General features: G+C 30.2%; 2 protein-coding genes across 2 annotated transcripts; one reads left to right on the top strand and one right to left on the bottom strand.

Moving 5' to 3' along the window:
* The first annotated feature begins 127 nt into the window (after positions 1-127).
* On the top strand, positions 128-3727 carry LOC112690181 (cytochrome b-c1 complex subunit 9). Its single transcript, XM_025564129.1, has 3 exons — positions 128-246; positions 845-994; positions 3617-3727. Exons 2-3 carry the CDS (start codon positions 854-856, stop codon positions 3650-3652), a joined length of 177 nt encoding a protein of 58 aa, XP_025419914.1. The 5' UTR covers positions 128-246; positions 845-853; the 3' UTR covers positions 3653-3727.
* A 1144-nt stretch (positions 3728-4871) lies between these two features.
* On the bottom strand, positions 4872-8586 carry LOC112690176 (TBC1 domain family member 10A). Its single transcript, XM_025564123.1, has 9 exons — positions 8219-8586; positions 7791-7976; positions 6256-6355; positions 5980-6194; positions 5735-5915; positions 5578-5652; positions 5395-5509; positions 5174-5337; positions 4872-5101 (listed from the first exon to the last, which is right to left on the bottom strand). Exons 1-9 carry the CDS (start codon positions 8233-8235, stop codon positions 4988-4990), a joined length of 1167 nt encoding a protein of 388 aa, XP_025419908.1. The 5' UTR covers positions 8236-8586; the 3' UTR covers positions 4872-4987.
* Between the last annotated feature and the right edge of the window lie 10871 nt (positions 8587-19457).

Below are 19457 nucleotides of genomic sequence, written 5' to 3'. Positions count from 1 at the left end.
TTGAGAAAAAAAACACCAGTGGATATAAACATCATGAAAAAAATACATACCGTTCAGCGGTCACACTGTACACATGTGTCCAAGACTACAGTGTCAATGTTCACAGCTGATAATGCGTGCGTATTACTATCACCTTCAACTCGCTGTCCTCACCGAAATCGTGAATCATATTTGAGTTATTATATTCGAACATTTTCTTGAGACTTAAATCTTAAGCTTAAATACTTGCCTGGCAAAGACGAACAGGTAATAATAGTGTAAATTGAATCTACTTTTAACATTAGTTTTTTTTTTCGATTCATACCAATTGCTCGAATACCGCAATAATTTTCGTTTCACGATTTGATATTAATTAGTATTCCTATTTAATTAGTTATCCTTATGGTCTGCACTAATTCATCATCTGATTTAAATTTGGGAATAAATGCTTACTATGGTTGATTAATGCAAACAAATAATCTTATAGAGTTCAAGTCTTGTATCATATTATTTCTCAAAATTGAAATTGAAAATTTTCCTTCATTAACCTGTGTTTAATACAGTACTATATTTTCCAAATTTAGACTGTGAGTAAGTTGAGTTCAATTTTTTTATTTATTTTAAACTTTCAATTTTATTTTATATTGACACTTTCTGTTTAATACTTTTGTATTTTTCAAACTTTAAATAATGTTTTATGCAGTGAAAAAAAATGATTTATATTTCTCTTCTCTTTAATTCCAGTGATTAATAATAATTGTTACTTTGGTCTTTTTATTAATATTTAAAAATTTTATATTATGACTAGAACTATATATTGAACTTGCATTTGTATTATATTACTGAATAATGATTTATTTTCTAGGTAATAAACATGTCGATTGTTAATGTATTATATAAAACTGTTTTGAAGAGGCCGTCTCGCTTCTTTGTTGTGGTTGCTGTTACATCTCTGTTTTTTGAAAGAACAGTTGATATCGGCATTGAAAGCTTGTATGATAGAATAAATCGTGGAGTAAGTATAAATGATAAATATTAACCAAGATTGGCACTCAAATTTATTATACTGAATTTTCATAATTGGTGAACCAATATTACAATTTATTTTATTAATTTACCATAAAATAATTTTAGTGAAATTTTATAATTTAATGATGATAAAACATTAATTTTACAAAAATGTGGAGTTTAGTGTATTTCAATCTATTAAATTTAAGATAAATATCATTGTTTTTTAGAAATGTCTACCAACCATTTATAATATCCAAGACATATTTCGTTTAGTCATTGAAAAAATGATTTTTAACAACAATTTTAGTTTATAAATTGTAATTAACTTTTCAAGTATATAATTAAATTGTGTAACTTCAAATTATAACAAATACAATAAATTAGTAATTTAGATCATTAAAAATCATCTTATATTAGTGTAAAATATTTTTTTACATTTAAGTGATGTATGGCTTGTTTAGTTTTTTTTTATTACTTTTATAATCTTTTAAAAAATACAAATAAATTTATATAGTTAATTAATTAATGGTTTACACTTGATCAGGGCCGTCCTAAAGATGAAAATCAAGGGGGGTTAATAATATGAAAAATGCAGACTACAATTTTTTTACCCAATGTATGTAGTATAATTAACTATATGTTGCCGTATTTTTACTTTTTAACATGTATATATGTGTCAGTGTTGCACGTTCTTAAAATTGACAATTTAATTATATATATATATATATATATAATAATATTTTATATTGTATAATAAGTAGTTATATACATTTTATTCATGCATACACTGTATTACGAAATATGTAATATTTGTTTTCCGTAAGTAAAATTAGGTCCTTCTAGGTTATAATTAAGGCTGGTTTAATGTCCTTGAAAATCGCGTAAAATGACCCTAAAAAAATGCAAAAATGACTAAAAAAACAAAAAATGCACTAAAAATTTTTACAAAAATTACATCACATGTACGTAAATATTTTATTTTACTTCATATATTAAAAAATAAAAAATTATTCTTTATTGTTACAATAAATAACGAGAGTGTGTCTCATGTTGTTTTCCAATTAGTTTTTGTAGATATACATATTTTTTTCTTGTTCTTCAATTTGTTCTTTTTGTTGTAAAACGTTTTTTCAACAGCAGCTTTCACATTGTGTACCTTACACAACAACACTAATCCATCGGTAGAAAAATCTATAATCTATAATTTTAAATTCAAAAACACCAAAAAGAACTAAAAATCCCTAAAATGCTCTAAAAAATGAGAAAAATCACCTTAAAATCAAAAATTGTCATAAAATGCAAAATAAAATTTCATATTCTAATTTAAAAATACCTAAAACATATTTGTAACAAAACGAGCATCGTACAGAAAGCTTCAGAAAAATTGCAAATTGCATCGAAATCCCAGCTCAGCTCTAGTTATAATGAAACAAGTTCGATTGCCGACTGGTGTTTTCATTGGGAGGTAAGACCCCCCTCCTTCGGGACGGCCCTGCACTTGATATTATTTAACTATAATATATACAGAATGGGGCAAAACAAACAGTGCAGTTTTGAAAGGATATTAAAAAAAAACTATGGAATTTACAGAAATTATATTTATTTAATTTTATTCAGTACATCATGCCGTTTTATTTATCAAGTTCTAAAAATGACATTAGAAAGATGATGGCCGTCAACAGCGATACATTGATGAAGGTGATTTCTGAAGTTTTCTGCCGCATTTTGACACATTTCAACTGGTATAGCGCTAATTTCCTCCCTAATTCGCTCTCCGAGTTCTTCTAAGATGTGAGGCCAATGCTTAAAAACATTTTCTTTTAGGTAGCCTTACAAGAAAAAATCATAAATGCTTAAGTCCGGTGAGCGCGCGGTCCACCTCACATCACCCCTCAAAGAGACAAGGTGCGTAGGGAACATCTGTGTCGCAGCTTCGTCATTGAAACTCGAGTAGACTCAACTCTTGGACAATCATAATCTTGTAAGAGTGAAAGAATAAGTTTTGATGCAAAATCCTCCTTACTGAGCGGTTAGAAATGCCCAATGCAATTGAATACTTTCGAGCAGAACGCGTAGGCGACTGCACAATAACTTCTCTCATTCTCGTCAAATTTTCGGGGGTTTTTGCCGTCTTAGGTCTTCCTGAACCCCTAGGTTTTAGTGTAGAACCAGTTTCACCAAATGTATGCACCCAATTAGCGATTACATTATGGTGAGTGACGGTATCATGGTGCGCAAGGTTAAACTGCATCTGGAAAGCTCGCTAAGTAGCAATGAAAAATCGACCATTTTCAAAAAACGTACAGACGGTGAAGCCCCCCCGTTGTTCACTAGACTAAACCATGGTAATGACAAATAATGGCATGGCCCGCCCGATGAAATGAAACCATAATCGCACTATCATCACCACACGGGAAGTACCAAACTTTTAAAACTGCACTGTTTAACTTGCCCCGCCTTATATATATATATATAACCTGTGTAATCTGTATACTATAAGATTTAGATTTAATGTTGGGAATAATAATAGATTTGTTTTTATTTTTAAAAGAATATTATTTTTCATTAAAGTATTTAATTAAAAAATATATCTTATATAATGTTAAAATTTTACTTTTAATTACAGAAACAATGGAAAGATATTAGCAGTAAATATGAATAAAGAAATCACGAAAATTTATGATTATAGTTACATAGATCCAATATCAATATTATACTTTAAAATTGTACAATTTAATATAAAATCCTTAATAAAATAAATAAGTTATGAGTTAATGTAATTTTGTTTTTTCTGAGGTATTCTATTTTCCACAATAATTTATCCACTACTTCATACTTATTAATAAACTGTTGTATAAGATGTATAAACACTTACATGTTTAAAAGTTAAAGAATAAATTAAATTATAAATTACGGAAAAAATGAATTTGTACTTTAAAACTTGTGGTAAACTTAAGTTAACATTTTTTAGTGGTAATAGTTTATAACTAAACAAAAATATTTTTCCATCTAAAATATCTTAATATACATGTATAATCAATTTATTATAATTTATAACATTACTAAACACATCAATTAATATTTGCAGTTGGGCTGTACAAGTAAAAATTAAAAAATAACTATCCATGTAGAGTATTAAGTTAAACAACTTATGACTAATAGTAATTTAATGTAATAGTCATCAAGAAATATCTTATCAATGCATCTCTAATTTGTCTGTTAAGTGTTGAATATTGAAGTGTGTAATTAGAAAACAATTGTTCAAGAAAATACTGTAATATAGAAAAAACAATTTCATTGTACTGACAAAAAACGTATTTACTAGGAATAATGGGTCTTTAAATTCATTTATTTGTATTGTAGATAAGGTTCAGTTTTACAAAATAGCAAAAACTTACTAATGGTAATTACATTTTTATGTAATAATTTATTTTCAAGACAGTCAAATTATGCAGTTTTAAAGAAATTCAATTTAATTGTTTTATAATATACAATTTAAAATCAAACAAAAAATCATTAAATTATATAATATATTATTTTATTTGTGAGAACTGTTATGTACTTGCAAAGTATTTTATTACTTACAATGGAAGAGAAAACTTTTTATCTTTTGAAAATATTTTGTCAAGTGTAATAGTACAATAATCAAGTGATTTTCAATTCATTAATTTACAAATATGTACAATATATACAGACTAGAAAATTATAATTATTTTATTTACATATTAAGCACCAATTTAATTGATTTTTATGTTTAAGAAAATATTAGTCAACATTTATTCAAGTCTTAAAATAAGTAAATATAACAAAAAATAAAAATTTTATAATAATATGAAAAATAAAAACACAATAAATTGTTTTCTTCTACCAATTTATAATAACATAGACCATTTTAATATACTTTATATATATATATATATATATGTATAGATAAGAAATATATATTATTAATAACCTGTTTTTCTTAAGGTAACTTTTATAAACAGCCAATCTAATTTTAAAAGACATCAGTTTCTCGAGGTTTTTTAGTTTCCTTTGATTTTCGTCGTAATAAGATTTGCTGTTGATGGTGATATTCAAATGTGTTTTCTGATATTTCTAATTGTACAAGCTAAAAAAAAAAAGAAAAAAAATAGAAATTAAATGATAATGAGCATAATTAAAAATTATTAAATTAAATTACTTTTTTAATAATTTTTTCTTCATTTAACATATGTAATGGAGGATTTCTTAAAGCTTCTAGAGTTTCACACATTGTAGGAAAACGTTTTTTGAGACTAGAATAGGATTTTTCTTGTAATGATATTTTAATCAATATTAAACCCATTTTAAATAATGTTTTAACACCTAAAATAATCAATGAAAAATTAATTGAACTCAGAAAAAACTATTGAATGTAATTACCATGAAATAAAAATATATCCCAAAATCTCAACAAAGTGGGCCATGGCAATGTTCTTGTGAAAGCGCATAAAAACCATTCAGTCATATACATAATTGGATCAATACTTTGTTTTCTCTATAAAAAAAATTTCAATAAAATAATAATTATGAAATTATTTCAATTCTAAAATTAAATAGACTTACCAAAAGTTTATACATATGAGGCTCATAGTTTTTTAATAATGCAAAAAGTATGTTTCCATCTTGGATTAGAGTTTCCTAAAAACAATATTAATTTAAATCAGTTATGATTTTATTAAAATTTTCCATTTACCTAAAAATAGGAAAAAATGTAAATCACCATTCCTGGACTATAGTAATCACGAAGATAATTATCACAAATAGCCACAAAACACCAAAATGCTTGTTCAGCTGGCATGTGCATTAAAAGAAATGCTGCGATTGGTGCTTGTGCTTGACAGTATCCAACTTCAGGTTTCAATATTGTATATGCTTTAAGAACATTAAATAATTCTTTTTGGCTATGAAATAAAATTAAAACTTAAATTTTATTAGTTAAAATTATATAAATATTATGTTATTTACCCAGTTCCATCTTGGTCGACAAACATCTCATGATAAGGAAACTGTCGATGCAAATCTTTCCTTATGTCCTCGATCCACTTTCTTTCTCCTGGTTTATCACATAGTATAAAATAATAATTTTCATGGGCTTGCAACAACTTATGTGCTTTAGTCAAGAATAACCATGCTCTAGGTCTTATTGATTGTGGTATACCTTTTCTACATCTGTTTTGCACCTAAGAAACATCAAAATTACATAATAACAAATTTAAAAGTTATTATGTTGACTATATTAACTTTTTTAATATTCTTGACCATTTGCTTATCCCAATCAGCAGTCATATTTAGCCATTTCCTTTCACGTTCTTTGATTTTGTTAGGTGATATCAATTGTTTCCTACAATAATTCATTTAATTATTATAAATTCACACAGTTATGACATAATCAAAGATGTACCTATGTAGAAAGTGAAGACATTTTTCTCACACATTGAACTAGGATTAGTAAGAAGATATATAACTTTATAAAAGTACATGTTTATTTATTGAATTGCAATGTTGTATTAATGTAATAACCTTAATTGTACAATTTTTATACTAAACCAAACAGGAAGTATGTATTGCACACACTATAGCATACTAAATAGTTAATGACTACAAGAGGATTTAACTTCCTGTGTACAATAATTTTTGAGTTATTATCAATATGATGCATAATAATATATTGCTAGTATACAGTTATAATATTGAACTAAGTACGAATATATAAAATAAACACTATAAAAGCAAAAATAAAACTAAATTTAGTACAAGTTAAAATTACTTTTTCTGTAATAGAAATAATCATAATAACTATAAGATAGGTGAAAGTTTTGCATTGTTGAGATAAAGAAAGTTTGTAAATACCAGTTGGAAACCAAAGAAGGCCAGAAAAAATAAATAAAATAATAACTTAGGAATGGTTAAAATATTAATATATTAAGATAAAATAAATTATACTGAGATTTTTTTTTTCATTAGTATTAAATAATATGAATTGTAATAATAATGAGTTTCTGAAAAAAAAAAAAAATAGCAATTAAAATAGAAATATTACATTATGTTTAACCTATATCATTCATAATTGTTTTAGCAGAAAATTCTAGAAATAAAAAAAAATGTTATTTTTTTTAAGGTTATCTAAAATTAATAAATCCAAAATTGATAATGTAATTAAATTTAAAGATTCAAGAAAAAAAAATTAATCAATTCTAGATTTGTAAATATTAAAAACCTCAGTACTACAACTGTTATACATGTGTTATCATGAAACAATGAAATATTATTAATCCTACGATTAATTACATTTTGTTAAGAAACAACATTGTGTATACTACAGTAAAATAAACATTATGCAGAGCCAAAAATGCTGTTACTGGGAATAAAAATTGACTCATTCAGTCAAAATCCTATACATATGAAATTTGTATTCTGACTAATTTAATATTAAAGGAAAATATTTTCAACCCAAGAATATTAGTAACTAAATAAACGAATTATAATCTGTCTATTATTCACATATTATTAGCAGGGTACACTATAATCACATTATTATTCAATTTAGTGACATATGAATATCCTATAGTTTACAGAACTTAGTACTAAATATATAGTATTAAATATTTCTTCTTTAAAGAAAAAAACAATTGGACTATCTAATACATAAAAAAAATGTTTCACGAGCACAGGATCATATTAATATAACCAATTTAAAGAACACCCGGTGCTACCATTCTTTACAAATAGCTATTCATAATAGAATAATACCGTGCAGAACATGTCACAGCACTTACGATTCCATCAGGTACTGGGTACCACCAAAGAAGCCGTGCCTGTCAGCCACTGTGGATACCAGGGAGCCGTCGGGAGCCAAAGACGAGCTGACCTCGGAGTACTTGTCTTCATCTTCGTCGATGTAATCGTTCTCCATCTGGGCTAGAGCCGGTGAACTGGTGTCTTCGGAGTCCCGTTTCGTGTACCTGTTGAACGCGATCACATGAGTATGGGGTGTATGGTTGAGTTATGTCGATAACTAATGCGGCAGGGGTGGTTGGGCATTTGAAATGTGGGAAAACTTCGGTCTAGGGTAGCGACCGTCGTAAACGGGATAGAGAAAAACTGTTGATAACACGCCCACAGCGGTTTGTCATCAATTACACATTGCCGTGTACAGTTGAATCGTACACGTTCACGCGGAAACCATTGGAAACGGCCAACTCACCTGGTGGTCTGCATCATTGCGTCGTCGGGTGACACGCACTTCGTATCAGACCATCGTGGTCGACGGACGACAAACAGCGCACGGCGGCGGTAGGGTGGACGCGCGTCGAGTCCGGCGCTGAGCGATGTACCTCCGACGTGCGTTGTCACCGCGTTCGGTTGTTATTACCTGTGCCGCTGGTACGAGAATCCGCCAAGGCCGCGTAACGACGGCAGCGGAGGGAGTTCTCGGAACGCACACGCACAGAAACGTAGCGATCGGCACGCGCACCACGTACGACTGGCACACTGCCGCCGATCATTGCTGGCAAACGCAATCGCGTATGGTATTTCGCTGCTAATTGTCGGCGGCGGCGGCCAGCGCAACGGTGCATTAGATAGCGTACGGCGAATTCCAGTGCGGCCCACGGTGACGAACCATATGTATATATATTTATATGTGCATGTGTATATCAGCGGTGGTGGTGTCGCACGTTCTAATAATAGAGCGCCGTTACAATGGCCGTTGAATATTATTGTTGTTATTATAATACCACTCGTCGCGCACTGACGTACCATCGACAACAACAACAACAATAGTGTTCTCGTCGCATTCGTAACAAATTATCGCTCTGTAATTGCTCAACGATATTGCTGCACGCCCCGGATGCTCGATAAGCAACGTCCACACCTAAAGGTCCGCTCAAACCGAAGCGGTATTTATCGCTTTTTAAATACCGCTGATCTAACCTAACCGGAGAGCGAAATATTTCGCCAAAAATTACTAGTCGACATTATGACACCTATGCGTGTACATGTATTTTAGTTATTATTATTATATTTTTATTTATTAATATTAATATTTTAAAGTACAAAATTACTATTTTAAATATAATCCCAAATATAATCTTTTTTCCTCGTATCCTTGAATTCTGGAAGTTTCATATTATATATGATGGATATTCTTTAACAATAGCTATTAATTGTTCAATTTTATTGGTCATTTTTATTATTAATAATACATTTTAAACAAGAGAATCATACATTCAAACACCACGACGTAAGATTCAACTGCAAGGTGTACGATTACGATGAATAGATATGTGTTTGTATATAAAGTCAAAATATATCATACAATGTAATGATAAGCTTTCTATAGATATTAATATATTAATAATAAAATGTAGATCACTCATAGTTGGGAATTTAAAACTGATTATCATAGCGGTAAGCAAGGGCATCTATATGGGAGGGGAGCAAGGGAGAGACATGCCCCCCCCCTGGAAAATATCAAAAATCTTGGAAAATTGTTTACTATGATCAGAATATAATTGAATAGAATTTAAAAATTTAATTTAATATATGAAAATCTATAATTTGTTTACGAAAAATCTATTTATTTAGTTTGGAATATTAGGTTATCAGTTATAAATAACAATACGCTTTTTCGTTTATATTCCATGGATAACTATCATTCTTAAAATATTGTGTTTCCAGAAATACGGTATGTATATCAGTGCCGTAACTAAAAAATAGGAGGCCCGTGTGCGGTAATTAAATTGGGCCCCTTCCTAAGATTTATTTTTGTTCAATTTAAGTATCAAATTTTTAGGTTTTAAAGCACGTTTTACATCAGTTAGTGCAGTGGTCTTCAACCGGTGGGTCGCGATAAGTTTTCTATTAAACAATTTAAAAAAATCATATTTATATATATATATTATATAATGTATGTCATATGATATTACATAAAAATGTTTTCGAATAAACCCGAAACCATAGTATTTTATACTATTTTAAATTTGTAGAAGATTAGAATGAACACTTTTTTCTTAAACACTCATACTTAATTAGAAAAATTCCTCAAACCAATACGCAACACATACCATTAATCATTAACTGTCGAACACATAGTGGAGAAGTGTACACAATTTACCTCAATACGCACCGACCTGAACATGCCATCCAACATAGTAAAAGTACTAAGCGAAAAACAAACTAAAAATTTGTCACATTATTAAGTATCACAAATATATTAGTAAATCTTAATTTACATCTAACTTCACCTTTATAATATTTCATATGTAATATTGTAATTTTAAATTAACACCTAACACATCAAATATTTAATATCTAATAGCTAATAATATTTGCTGTTGAAGCCTCAATTTTCAAATAAAAGAAAAAAAGAATGAACAATCAAATGAAGTGATAGCCCGACCTAATTTATAAATCTTATTTACATTTCATATATTTATAAACTATATTGTGTTAAATTGAGCTGAGGTTGAGATATTTCACATGAAAACAGTCCAGGACAAATATCGCAATCATTTCTTTTGTGTATCAAAACATATATATTTTTCTTTATCATTATATGCATTTTTTTTTTTTGTATCATTACTTATATTAAAAATTAAATATTTCCTAAATACCTAAAAAATATAAATTTTGATTTATTCAGTTATAAAAACACTTCTAAAATGGCATACATTAAACAATTGTAACTTTTTTATTTGGTTTTCACGGCTAACGAAATTTACACGGGTCCCGAAAAATGTTTGGTAAGAAAAGTGGGTCGCAGGTCGAAAAAGGTTGAAGATCACTGAGTTAGTGTATGATATATATATATATATATATCATGGGCGTCCCCAGACATTTTTCTAGGATGGGGTGGGGGGGCAAAATTAAATAAATTTACTACATAAATATAGTGAACTATAATATACAACAGTTATAGGCAGTGATGTATTGCTAAAATAAATCATGGGTACACGCCTTATTTCATGTAGTAACTATCATATGGTAGGAACCAAAAAAATGTTTTCTCGCTTTGCTCAAACAATATTCACTTTACTTGTATTCACTTAAAACCTAATAGAATATTATACTTTTGTATTTATTCTATAATACTTCTACATGCTAAATAAATGGACTAATTATTTTATTAAGTGGTTATTGATTTTTAATTTAACCACTATTCATATCTCTATCTATTTTTAAAGTTAGAAAGCACGTCTTTATGGTGTACATTTATAACGTGACATACAAAAAAATTTCAGGCTTCGCTTATATTTTATATCATGTTTATTACTGTGACATTGACAAAAAAATTTCATCAAAAAAAAAAATAGATCATGGTTACTTTTTTTTTACGTCAGTATTTTTCAAAGACTTGTTTTGTTTTGAATTTGTTTCACTATTCGGATCTACATATGGGTGACATCATTTACTTCTATTGTCTTCTGCTGATCTATGATTTATCACCCACGAATTCACATAGTCTTTAGGATCCCACTATTTTAATTAAAACTTGTTAAATGAAAACAAATTTGAATTTTTCATAAAAAAAAAAAGAAAAAATATTATTATATCCGATACCGAATCACGTCATAAATATAACCAAAAGTTTTACTATTTATATTTGTCAAATTACAAGCTATACGCTAGATACGGCTGCATACCCGCGTATCATTAATTTCTCATAAGCTATACGCCATGGATAAAAATAGCGTAGTGGGTATATGCCGTATACCCCCGTATACCCTCCAATACACCACTAATTATAGTTATTTAGTTTGATATATATACATCATGGGCGTCCCCAGGGGGGGCAAGACGGGGCACTTGCCCCTCTTGGAATGTTATTTCCACAGCAATTGGTAACATTTCCAATGAGAAATTAGCTTCTAAAAATCATTTTTAGAACAATTCAAATCAATTTTTATACCATATATTGAATCAATTTTACAATCTATAAAAGAACGTTTTGAAAAAAAGAAATTGATAATGCATTTTTACTACAATATCTTCATCCCAACATTTTTAAAAAATTGAAGAAAAAAATGTATTTTGAGAGCATTGAAAACATTTTTGATTTCTATAAAATTGATAATCTACAAGCTGAAGCAGAAAGTTGGTACAGTTTTTGAAAAAATAAGGACTGCTAGGATATTGATTTCATCGATTTGTTAAATTGTAACTGTACGTTTTTTCCAAGTATAGCTGTTGCTTTGGATATATTTTGTCTCTTCAGGCTACAAGCTGTATAGCAGAACATTCTTTTGGTACATTAAGGTGTGTTAAAACATGGTTACGATCAACGATGGGTGATGATAGACTGAGTGGAATATGCATGTTGAGTATTCATAGAGAAAAAGTAAATTCAGATAAAGAAAAATTTATTGAAAATGCAGATACTAGATTGATAAATTAAAACGTTGTCCCCCATTTTAGAATTTTCTTTTGGGCGCTCTTGGCAGTAAGCAAAAAATATAGTGTCTGCAGCGAAAAATAAAAATATCACGCTCAATCTTGCGGTAATATTTTTGCCGCGGTATTAATTTTTCAATAGTGAGTGCGCTCCTATTAAAACGTATGGACATTACATTTCGCTGCCGCTACCGCCATCGCTACCGCTCGGTTTGAGCGGACCTTAACAAGGATTTTAAAAACGTTTAGTCGGACGTACGTCAAACATCCAAAATATCCAATAAACATGTTCGTCGAACGTTTGGTCGGTATAGACGTTTTCCCACACAGAGTTGTCGCTAATTATTCGAACATTATGCATTATGGCATATATTTTTTGAGGTATTCGGACAATTGACACCCGGCGGTTTTGTCGATATCGGACTTTCTGTTCCTAATAAAAAATCCCTCAATCAACCACATCCAACTTCACCTCGCCAAATCGCTAGGAGACACTTAAAGTAACGGACATTAAAGATAATATCGAAATAACGGACCAAACCAACAAAATTTCTCCCCCTAATCCGCCACCAATTTTCATCACTACGTCGATTTATTTTAACGATGCAAATCTATATTATCGATCACGGGTGTAAATGGTTTCAAGTGCAAATCGACCACAAAACACTTAAAACTCACAATCAAAATCATCCTTTCTCACGTTATCTCTAAGACCAAGAGACTGTCCCTCGGTGTCGCTCAAAAATATTCGAATTCCCACTACCCCAACAATAAAATACCTAGGTTTAACTTTTGACAGACACCTAACATGGGTCTATCACCTTAAAAACAAAAGAAAAACAGTAAACTCTAGACTTCACTTGCTCCGCCCACTTCTACGCTCTAGGATAGCAATCAGTAACAAACTACTAATATATAAAGTAATTATTAGACCTGTGTGGTCCTACGGCATCCATATATGAAATTCTGCCAAACCCTCTAATACGAGAAAAATTCAGGCATTCCGGTCAATTTGTCTGCGGCGTCAAATTGTCTCAGCACCATAGTACATCACGAATAACAATCTCCACAAGGACCTAAATATTCCATCGCTTGCTCAACTAACTCTCACTACGCCTCCTTCCATTCCAAGTTACTTCATTACAACAATCCAATAACAAAACGCCCATCTTCTATTACAATATCCGATAACCCCCAGAGACGTCTTAAACAAACTTGGCCAAGGGATCTTTTAATTTAACATGTGGCACTACTGAGTAACCTCCCAAATTGTTAATCATTCTATGTTTTATATATCATCATGTAACAAAATTACTTATTGTACAAAATGTGTACAGATTGTAATTATATTTTAATAATAAAAAAAAACATCACTATCCAATAATTCAAATAAACAGCTTTAATAATAACCAACTATTATTAATAAATAAAATTATGTTTATTAAATTTTTTTATTTGCAAGAAAAATTTATTAACTTTTATATTATTTCTATTTTTTTCACAATAATTGTATTATTACTACTACATATAAGACTTAAAAATTAATTTATATTATATTTTATAATGACTTTTTTCCCGTAGATTCGTAAATAAAATACAGGTATTATTAAATAAAAAAAAATATAGTTTTCCGTTTTTACATGGCCCCTTATATGAGTGAGGCCTAAGGCGAGCACCTACTCCACCTAATGGGTAATCCAGCACTGGATACATACATTCATGATACATATATGATATAGACATACATTGTGAGAGTGTTGTTGATATTTTAAATTTTGGTTTTGGATGAATTTATCGTTACATTTCCTTTACAATGCTCTATCATTCACTTCTTTTTGAAAAACATAAATGTGATCATTAATAATTAATTTTGTATTATTTCAATTTCATCTATTGAATATTCTGATTTCATATTGAATGAAATAATAACTTTTAAATTAAACTGTTAAAATGATTAGATAACGAACCAGGAGCATACTCAGAAAATTTTTTATAGGGCGGTCCAATATTTTTATTTTATCTGATAGTGAGAAATTAAAATACACTATATACTATTATTATACTATTTACTATTAAATCGATGAGTATGTAGAAATTTCAATGGGGTGGTCTGGACCCGAAACCCCCTCCTTGGGTACGGTCTTGTAACGAACACACTACAGAGTACAGGTACTAAATAGTAACTAATAACTATAGACCAGGGGTCTCCAAACTACGGCCCACGAACAAGTTATAACCAGCCCGTGGCCCGCATAGGACGCATAGGTAAATATAGATATATGAATATCAGTAAATATAAGACATATTAGTAAAAGCATTAAACTTAGGCAAAAACTTATATTTGAAACACAAATTTCAAAAAAATTTTTTACTCATTTTTTTAATTACGATAAATATAAAAAAACAGGGGTGTCATTTCATATTTTTTCATGGGATCAAAAACCAATATTGAAAATCTAAAATAATAGGTACCAGTTGCTCACATGGTCGCGACATGCAAGGCCAGTAAGCAGGAGAGGAAGGAGAAATTACTGAGAAGTTCATAGATTCTAACGTAGATTTAAGTACACGGCTTCTGGTTTTGACGAAGCGGTTACCCCAACTTAGGTGTTTGGAGTTAAAGTCAACTCCAACAATGAGTTGATAACCTAAAGTGGAAAAAAAAGGTTGTAAATTCGTCAGGTGTAATTTTAGAACCTGGATGACAATAAATTGCGGAAATAACAATGGAGACAGTATTATCAAAGTTGATTTGTACTGTAGAGGCTTGTAAGTAGGATTCAGAGTGCGGAGCTAATGGGTGATGGGATAAATTGTTTTTAACGTAGAATGCGTGGGCGGTACTATCGGGATGACAGGTATGATAGACTTGATACTCGAATATTTTTAAGTAAAATTAAGGGGTAAAGTGCGTTTCAGAGACAAGAGTGATGTCAATGTTTTTGGATTATAGTATTAACTGATATTCATACTTATGGTTGATGAAGCCGTTGGCATTCCAGAAGATTATGGATAGGGGAGAGTTAGGCTTAGTATTCAGAATCATTGTTAAAAACTAGTTTATTGATGAGAGATGTGAGAAGGGTGATTAAAGGTGTGATGAGTGATTGGAGCTCGTGAATGAATGATGATGGTTGATTGGAAAAATTATTGATGGGAGGAGGGTAATTATTAGGGGTATAGTTTTTTTGATTACCTTTGACTGAATTTGCATAGGATTCCTGTCGGTTACCAGAACTGCTTGGCGGAGGGTTTAAGTTGGTCTGCTGGGTGATATCCGAGTTGGTGTGGTTTACATGGCTGGTTGAAGGAGGATTGCTTGAGTGTTGATAGTAGTTGGTTTGAGTATAGTTCTTGAGTTTGGAGATTCTTGACCGCTATAGAATTTTATATTTGATACAACCCTTTTATTTAGCAGGGTGAGCTTCGTCGCATAGAGCACAGGAAGTAGGGGTGTCTTTTGGTTTTTCGCAGAGTTCCGAGAGGTGGCTTTGACTACAGCGGATGCATCGAGGATCTCGATTGCAATAAGATTTGGTGTGGTCGTAGTTCTGACATCTATGGCATTGGGGAAGGTCTTTCCGAGAATGAGGTTCTCCAATTTTAATTTTGGTGAAGCAAAGTGAGATAAGTTTGAAGATATTTGGGTTTAGGGGGGCCGGTTCCAAGTCGACGAAGAAAAGTGGAAGAAGAGATTTGGATTCTTTTGATTGGATATTAGAGATATTTTTTACGTTAAACCCCTTGGAGGTTAGTTCCTCCTTAATGGAGCTTGGGTTTGTCGTTGAGAGAAGATTTCTTATGACAACCTGGTAAGGTTTATCAGCTTTGGCTTGGTAAGTAAAATATTCAAATTTGTTTTCATTTAGAAGATGAATTACTAGACGGTAAGATTCGATTTTGGTCGTTGTGAGTTTTAAATGTTTTGTGGTCGATTTGCACGTGAAACCATTTACACCCGTGATCGATAATATAGATTTGCATCGTTAAAATAAACCGACGTAGTGATGAAAATTGGTGGCGGAGTAGGGGGAGAAATTTTGTTGGTTTGGTCCGTTATTTCGATATTATCTTTAATGTCCGTTACTTTAAATGCCTCCTAGCGATTTGGAGATGTGAAGTTGGATGTGGTTGATTGAGGGATTTTTTGCTCCTTAGATTTTGGAGAAAGTCCCGGAGATGCGAAACTACATTTATTATGATAAGTAGACCACGATTGGTCGTCGAAATCTTCACCGAGTTTGTGAACGTCGCTGTTCGTGTTTATATTGATAGTGAGTTTCTTGTTTATGCTTTTAGCCTGCTTGGAAAGCTGATTAAGATTATTAAGAGACCCATTTGTCCAGATGGAAGATTTATTTTTAATCGCCGACCTTGAGTCGGATATCGTCGAATGGGGATAGCGAGCAACGGCAATTAACTAATGAGCCGATAAGCCGGCAGGCCGACAACGGGGCCAAACGGTCGGGCGCCGCCCGAGTAACAATTAAATGTAACACTAACTTGTTGATTTCGGAAGATCCAAGGATCCGACCAGATTGAAGTAAACGTTTTAATGAAGGTTGAGAATATACGGATGTTTTAATACTTAAACGAAAAAAATCGGAGGTGTTTGACTCGTACTAGTAGTAATAAAATACGCGAAACAACGAAAAATCGGTGTTGTGCTGACAACATACATGACGAGTCTGGATAGTAATGTTAAAGATGTATGTAAAAAATAATTTCGTAGGGCCCAATATTTTAATTGTCTAGGCGCCCACAAATGTTTAATCCGGTGCTGTATGTATCATATGCAATCCAACATTAAATTTTAATATAATAAGCTTATACGTTGATTATAAATTATTATACTGTATTATATTATATGCATTTATATTCGGTGTCAATTGTCTTATTATTGGGTGTCATATATCTCAGGTGTCAAATGTCCTAGATTCATTTTTTGATATACAAAACTTTTTCATACAAATAACTGTTTATTTACTAAGTATTATTTTTTTAATTTCAGGTATACACTTGGGGGTGGGGTTGATGTTTTTTCTCTTCTTGAAGTTTGGCCAAAACTTTGGATCATTAATAAAAAAGTTTTATTTGTATCTAATAACAACATCTGTAAACAATAAATCTCCTTTGCTTTACACGAGTTTTTATTCAGTGAATAGTCTTTTTTTGATACAAAATAAAATTAAAATAAAGTAAAATTAAATGTATTAAAAATTCAAAATCGGCACGACATTCTTGTACTAATATTAAATAAATTACACGTTTACATTTAAAATAGAAATGCTCTTCACCATAAGTTTTTCGGCGTTGTAGTAGTCTAAATCACCTTCTATATCTACTTATTTTCATAGTGAATATGAATAATTATGAACGCAGCTTTTACACACGTGCAATAATTACGTTTAATAATTTTTTAAATTATTACATAACATTTATATGAACTTATAATTTGGAAAATTTTATAATATTGTCAAATATTATTTTTAATCATCTTTCATTTTTATTTTTATGTAGGTAAATATTAAAAACCATATTTAAATTGGTGTGCCACTGAAATTGTGTGCTAGTGTCATAGGTTTCGTCATCATTGCTATACGATAACAATTTGTACATACTTTTAATTTAATCAAGATAAATGCAACAAGGATAAGAATAAAAAAAAATGATAAAAGATAAAAAATATTTAGTTCTGTCAAATGCAAGACAGCTTTTGGTTAGGTCTCGATGATAAAAGAGAAAATGACATTCACAAGTAAGATTAGGCGGAAATATATTTTATATATACAAAAGTTATATATACTATGAGTTTTATGTGACAATCCACGTAAAAGTCGATTTATATATTGTTCATTGTTTTAGACCAAGAAGTCGCAAAAGCGATGATAGGCATCAATACCTCTATCTGTCAGACGGAGTTTCTTCTATTTTCATAAATGTTGCGGATAATAACAAAGAAGCATTTTACTTATTATACATTTTCCTGAGACCAAGGAATTCATTTGCAATGTATTTTATGTTGGATAAGTTATTATATGGTTATTTATGAAGAAAAAATTATTATAATACAATAATTGTAATACTATTGTATGCGTAAGGTTTATCTTATACTGTGATTGGTGCATCCCTTCTTCTTGTGTCCTATTGATAATAGCAGGTAACTTGCGTCGTAATTTTTTAGTACTTTGATTACGAAAATAATTGGGTGTGACTGATAAAATGATGAATTAAATTTCAAATGGAACGATTCACATGAATTATGTCATTAACGTCAATATCTTTTTGACTATTGCGTATCATTTTTATAATTTTGACGTTCTCTATCCTATTGTAATCGAAATTGTCGTTTGGAACGGAAATATCCGTCAATAAATATGATGGATAAGTTTCGTCTGAGCATGTGGGACGTAACTTATTTGTCGTAATATTGCGAATTGTTATCAACCATCTTAAGGGACGCAAGTAACATGCAGCCATTATGATGTCACTAGTTAGTCAGTTAGATATTTATATTTTTTTTTGAAACATTTTTTTTTTTTAGTAATACATCGTAATAAGTTTACGAAACAAAGAAGTATACAACCTATTAAACACATGCTTATCTATAATTTATTTTTAACGAAGAAAATAATTAGATCTAATTTAGTTCAATTGCTCAATCTTAAGAGTTGTCAAATTATAATAACACTAATAACGCTGATGAAAAAAATGGTAAAAGTATCAATTAAGGACATCTGAACATTTGAGTTGATAATTTCTAATGTTACTCATAACGAAGCTGTACATATAGTTCTGAAGAAACAGAGAGCGTTGCTCTTATATTCCTTAATACGGGACGATTTGTTCATCCGTTTACTAATTTGTTTATAACTTGTTCGATTAAACTTTAACTACTATAATTTTATTAATATTATTATTTCTTACAAAGACCAAACTTTTGCTCCAAGCAAAAAAAAAAAAATGTTTGAAAGTAAAAATAAACGTTTAATAGTATTATGAAGTTTTATTCAAAATAAAAAACTTTGTTAATATAATGATAGATATTTAAT

This window comes from Sipha flava, unplaced genomic scaffold (genome assembly GCF_003268045.1).
Source record: "Sipha flava isolate LNK unplaced genomic scaffold, YSA_version1 492_pilon_pilon, whole genome shotgun sequence".
Classification (NCBI taxonomy): domain Eukaryota; kingdom Metazoa; phylum Arthropoda; class Insecta; order Hemiptera; family Aphididae; genus Sipha; species Sipha flava.
This window is presented reverse-complemented; position numbering and strand designations above follow the sequence as displayed.

Excerpts from the sequence above, each read along its gene's own strand:
- LOC112690176 (XM_025564123.1), bottom strand. Across the intron at positions 6,195-6,255 it reads TGGTCAAGAATATTAAAAAA|GTGCAAAACAGATGTAGAAA; the intron begins GTTAATATAGTC and ends GATGTTTCTTAG. Across the intron at positions 5,510-5,577 it reads CTCATATGTATAAACTTTTG|AGAAAACAAAGTATTGATCC; the intron begins GTAAGTCTATTT and ends TTTTTTTTATAG.
- LOC112690181 (XM_025564129.1), top strand. The coding sequence starts at position 854 with ATGTCGATTGTTAATGTATTATATAAAACTGTTTTGAAGAGGCCGTCT. Across the intron at positions 995-3,616 it reads ATGATAGAATAAATCGTGGA|AAACAATGGAAAGATATTAG; the intron begins GTAAGTATAAAT and ends TTTTAATTACAG.